At 40.6% G+C, this 5,532-nt stretch overlaps 1 protein-coding gene across 5 annotated transcripts in view; it reads right to left on the reverse strand.

Moving 5' to 3' along the window:
- Ahcyl2 (adenosylhomocysteinase like 2) overlaps positions 1–5,532 on the reverse strand; it is a 194,622-nt gene that overhangs the window by 58,061 nt on the left and 131,029 nt on the right. The window contains exons 1-2 of one of the 5 annotated variants that reach the window (XM_021237539.2): positions 4,671–4,705; positions 4,298–4,379 (exon numbers count right to left, since the gene is read on the reverse strand). The exons of 3 other annotated variants lie outside the window; for them this stretch is intronic. In XM_021237539.2, the coding sequence (XP_021093198.1) occupies positions 4,298–4,354 (57 nt within the window). In that variant the 5' untranslated portion in view covers positions 4,355–4,379; positions 4,671–4,705. Of the gene's footprint in view, positions 1–4,297; positions 4,380–4,670; positions 4,706–5,532 lie in introns of those variants that run through there. One more of the 5 variants, XM_013076500.3, reaches the window with a different exon arrangement.

Here is a 5,532-nt window from a genome sequence, read left to right on the forward strand (position 1 = left end):
CATTATTGACATAAAAAGTCTCACCAGTTAACAAGTTATCTAACAGAGTAGTTCTCAAACTTCAGGGTACATCAAAATCATCTGAATGAGGCTTGGAATGTAGCTTAGCAGTACAGTGCTTGTCTAGCATGCATAGGCCCTGGGTTTGATCCCCAGCACCACAAAAAACAAACAAAAATACACCTGAAGGGTTTATCAAAGACATTGCCAGGTCCCACCTGCCCGGTTTCTGACTTACTAGGTCTAGGTGGGATCCAAGATCTTCATTTCCAACAAGTCGCCAGGTGATGCTGATGCAGCTCGGTTTGGGAGAAGCACTGCTCTAACACTTTCTCCAAACATGAAAAAAGCAGCTTTGATTTTCTTGACTCTTCAGCCAACTATTTTATCGTATCCATGGCTACAACCATGGAGGCATATTCTTAGTCAGAAAAGGTTATTTGAAAGGCCAGAAAACAGAATAAATGCTGAGCAGTGTGCTTAACACCAGTACTTGTAATACCAGTGTTTAGGAGGCTGAGACAGGAGGATTGCCCCAAGTTCAGGACCAGCCTAGTGAGTTCAAGGCCAGTCTGAACTATACAGTGAGACTGTCTCAAAACAGAATAAAGTGATATGTTACATGCAATACAAGGTCTAAAGAGAACTGGGTTTAATTCTGACTTCTCTAACTTAAGGCTTTTAAGAATAGATGGCTAATATATTAAGAAAAATAGAATTCATAGAGAGGATGGAAAAACTCTTTCTCCTAAAGAGGACTGAGTTAAGAGAATCAAATTCATTTCTTTTCAAATATGCGGCTGTATTTTCATTTCTAAATATGTGCAATTCTCATTTGTAAAATGGGGAAAATAATATCTACTTTGTCTATCTCAAAATGTGAGCTGACACAATAAAACAAGATGCAAGAAGGTTTTGAAAACTAGATGATATATAGGCCTAAAATATTAATACTTTTATTCTTTTAGGCCAAAAATTCCTAACTTAGAATCCATGACATCTAGAATCCTCTAAAAGAGTATGCAGCTGGGCATGGTGGTGCACACCTATACTCCTAGCATTCAGGAGGCTGAGACAGGAGAATTGCCACGAGTTTGAGGCCAGGCTAGACTACATACTGAAACCCTGTCTCAAAAAACAAAATGAGAGAGAGAGAGAGAGAGAGAGAGAGAGAGAGAGAGAACGTTTTTGTTTCTATGTATATTTCCTGCAGACAGAGCCTATAGTTTTCTCCAGGTTCTCAAATGGGTCTGTAATTTAAGTGCCAATTCTGACCTAGAGTTGTAGTCAAGCTACCTCCCCCACCATTTATCAGATGCCTTAAAGGTTTTGTCTGACTTCCAAGTAGAGATGGTTCAACTATTCCTTAAGATAGCCAAATGAGAGACTTGAACAAATGCTACCTAAAAAAGGGATTACTTCCAGCTGAAAGAATATTGAGTAGTGAGTTGGCTCGGTGCTCAGGCAAGTCAATCAACCAGGTTTTGTGTGGAAAAGTACCAAGCCCTACAGAAAGGCTGAGTGGGAGGAGAAAATATTAAAATGTAAAAACATAGAAAAATGTTACCACTGACTTCCATGCACATAAGATGTGGTATTTTACCTGACAGAAAGGACTAAAAGTTTCTTGGGGAGGATGTAAAACATATAATAAAGACAATCTTTTTAAAAATGTGTTCCCCAACGTTTCAGCAGTAAAACTGCCTGAGCAAGGCTAAGAAAATCTTTTACGTGAAATTAGCTGAGGAGAAGACTCCAGCAGAAGTTTTCCAGTGACTGATGGAATATCTACCTTGTCAACTCTTGAAGCTGGGGTTCTTCACATTCCGTCCTGGCTTGTATCCCTGCTGGGAATCAGAGATGTGAGCACTGTCAGCTGCTGTGTGTGTCTGAATCCTATTCTCCAAGGGGCATGAAAGTCACTTTTGGCTGGTGATTACTAACAAAGAGGGAGTACATGTTACTCCTGAAGGTTTGACAAGTTTCTGTTTCCTTTGGTGTCAGGGAGAGTCTCAGCAGAAAGTGCATTATAGGAATATGTAAACTGGAGGATAAGTCAGATGTCTGTTAAGACTTTCTTAACTTGAAATTTTGGCCCAATATGGAAGCTGGCTCCAGAGTTTTCTGTTGGGGATTAAAAGGCATGTTAATGGTTCACAGGTGAGGTATGGAAATCTATAGACAATAAATACATTCAAGTGCTCAGTGGCTAACTTTGCTGGCTAACTGGCCATCAGTGGCAGCCTAACGAAACCCTTGCAGACCAGGTCAGAAGTTAATGACTGATGTGCTATCTGAAAGAAAGCCTCAAAAGTCTTTGGCAAAGAAAAGGCAGCAGATGAGACAACTGCATTACTGAAGACAGGCCTCTCTCTACTGCTTCTCATAGTTGTTCAAAACATACTGATCAAAGGGTTTTTCCAGGGTTTTGAGAGAAAGGCCAAAAAATTGCTGAGTGAGAGAGGTGCCATATTAAAAAGCTGAGCTGAGGGTGCCACTGCATGCCTTGCAAGCCCAAGGTCCCATGTTCGAGCCCCGGTAACAACAACAACAACAACAACAACAGAACAACAGAGCAGAACAATGCTTTATTTTAAAATGTTCTCTATAAACTAAGAGGCCCTGGATTATAATGCTTAAGTACTAGTCATAAATCCTGTAGGGCAGTTGTCCTGTCCACATAAACAGAAGAAGGTAAACCGATAAAAATTCAGAAGTTCCTCTTGAGAAAAGTGTCATCAGGTAAGATGGTGAGAACTATTCCTTACAGCAATATGAGTTACTATAAAACTTTTATTGATTCTGAGTTGGCACATTTATGTTCAACAGAATTCTGTAATACTCCTTCACAGAAATACCAAAATTCAATACCTTAATGTGGTCACTCCTTTAAGAAAACCAAATTTCTTTCTCCCTCTTCTTGCTATTAGTGACTGAAGATTTAAAAAATAAAAATAAACCCAACCAGAATTATTAAATAAGTCCTTTCCATTAATTCAGAAATACATTATATGAAACAAGCTTGTAGTCAAATAGAATTTCTTACATTAAATGTTATAAAACTGAGCACAAGTTTCTAAAACATTAAGAACAACAACAGCAATAACTTCTACAAAAATAATAAACAATAGTTATAACAACTAAAGAGTTTAAATGTTTAAAAACTCTGTTAGGCCTTTGTTAGGTCCACTATATATTTCCAAAGTCTATAATACCATAAACACAAAAAAGAGCTTAGAATATGCTGCAGAGTCTAATCAAATTACCGGAGGGAATTATACAGATAGAATGCAAGAAATCAGGCAAAATCTAGAAGAAACCAGTTAGGAACATAATAAGTTTTTAAGTCAAAAATTGAAATTGCGCTGAGGATTTAGCTCAGTGGTTCTGCCGCCTGCCTTGCAAACACAAGGTCCTGAGTTCGATCCCCAGTACAAAAAAAAATTGAAAATGGATCCAAAACATCATGTTTCAATTCCCTAGTTCTTATCAACAAATAAGTCTTTATTATCATTCTTCTAAAACCATTGGGTAAATATGATATTTTGAAGAACTGTAGCAAGAAATATAGTTCTTGACTTGTAGAACTATACATACAAAGTAAAGTATGTATAGCTGGAGAAAGGTTTTTACAGAAGGAATAAAAATGGGCACAAATAAAAAAAATGTTTTGAATTTTTCAGAGACTTGAAAGAGCAACAGTTTTATAAACTCTACCTTCCAGCTTTCTTTTTCTTTACCCTCTTGAGAAATTAAGCATCAGCTTGAAGACATATGCAAAGCAATCACAGGATAATCCGATCCACATAGTACACAAGCAGCAGTAGGCCAGCTCCCACCTTCTGGAAGACTAACCAGAACAACACCTCTGACCAGGCAGCCCTCAATCTCTCTCCCTTAGCTCCACCAGTAATTATAAAACAGAGGTTGTCAGACATCATGGCATACAACTGTAATCCCAGCAGTCTAGGAGGCTGAGGCAGGAGGAGATCCAAGTTACAGCCTGGATTGGATTGGGTGACTTAGCAATTTAGTGAGACCCTGGGTCCAAATAAAAAGTGAAAAGAGTCTTGGGGTATAGCTCAGTGTGAAGGCTCTGGGCTCAATCCCCAGTACCACAAAACAAAATAAAAAACAGCAGTGACTTGGTACACAGAACCAATCAGAAGTTTGAGTAATAACTTTTCCGAGCCATAGATCTTGATAGGAGCTTCTGAAGGGTGAGCTTTATCACCTGTCAAAAATGCCTTTCATTATCAAGAAAAAGAAGGAAAAACAAAGCGACCAAAGAACTCACCATCCACTCAGGCATGTGAAAAGCAGAGGTGCCCTCATTACTGTCCCACTTCTCCATAGTGCAGGCTTGAGTAAGATATGTCCTGAAGCAAAAGGGAAAGCTGGTTTGGAAATGCCAGGGTTATCTGAGCACCCCAAAGCAGACCCAAACCTAGTGATTCAGAAGGTCAGTGGGCTAGGAGAAGCTGCATCCCTTTTCACAGAAGCCTCCTATTCAAATCCAGATCATTAGTCAACTGCCTGACAAATCCCTTACTGGCCAGCTTCAAAGCCTTCTGCTCTGATCAAAATCAGAGTGGATGCAAAGTTCTGCACCCAGGCGCTGTACTTCTACAGGGCACACACTGTTTAACGCTACCCAAACACTACCCCACCTCTCCAATGGGGACTTTCTGCAGCAACAGGCTGGTTTCCTTCTTCCTTGGGTACAAGGCACTGGCTAACTTCCTCCCACCCCTCAGGACACGTCACTGGAGGTACTGATACCAAGATAAACAAAGATCAAAGTCAAGAAGACACTCCCATTTCTCAAGAGCTGCTGGATTTGGATCAGTACAGTAAACAGGCGTTTCCTTGAAATCAGAGTTTCTTATGGCTTTTAAATTCAAACAGCTATGCAGAAGCTTCCCATCTGCTCCCACCAGGGGTCTGGCACCATGCTTTGGCGGCGAATCTCAAGTTAAATTCTTATTGCAGGGAAGTTTGGATGGAACCAGGGAAGAGCTTTTTTTTTTGCAAAATCAGAATTCCTTAGACGCACTTAAGAACGTTCTGGGAACACAACTCCCTCTGCTGGTTCCCTGTGAGAGGTACATGAAGGTCTAAGGTCCCTTGCCTAGAGAAAACAGTACAGGTGCTGTGTTGACTGTGAAGCTGCTTCCCTGAAGCTAGTAAGGTGCCCAGCCAAGACTAGTACTGCCTCAAAGGCCCATGCTGGCTTTTACTCACAAGTCTGTTTCAGGAAGAAACAGTACACCAACATAGGGCCGGGGATTTAGCCCAGTGGTTCCGTTGCCTGCCTTGCAAGCGCAAGGACCCGAGTTTGATCCCTGGTACCAAAAAAAGAAGAAAAGAAAACAGTACACCAACACAGTAGCCCTGTACAACTATCACCTTAAAGGAACCCCAAAACTGTTTTTTTTTTCTTTTTTGGTACCAGGGATCAAACTTGGGTCCTTGCGCTTGCACAGCAGGTGGCAAAACCACTGAGCTAAATCCCCGGCCCCCCCAAAACTG

This window comes from Heterocephalus glaber, unplaced genomic scaffold (assembly GCF_053883595.1).
Source record: "Heterocephalus glaber isolate CG9 unplaced genomic scaffold, H.glaber_assembly_v1.0 deba00000546, whole genome shotgun sequence".
Taxonomy (NCBI): domain Eukaryota; kingdom Metazoa; phylum Chordata; class Mammalia; order Rodentia; family Bathyergidae; genus Heterocephalus; species Heterocephalus glaber.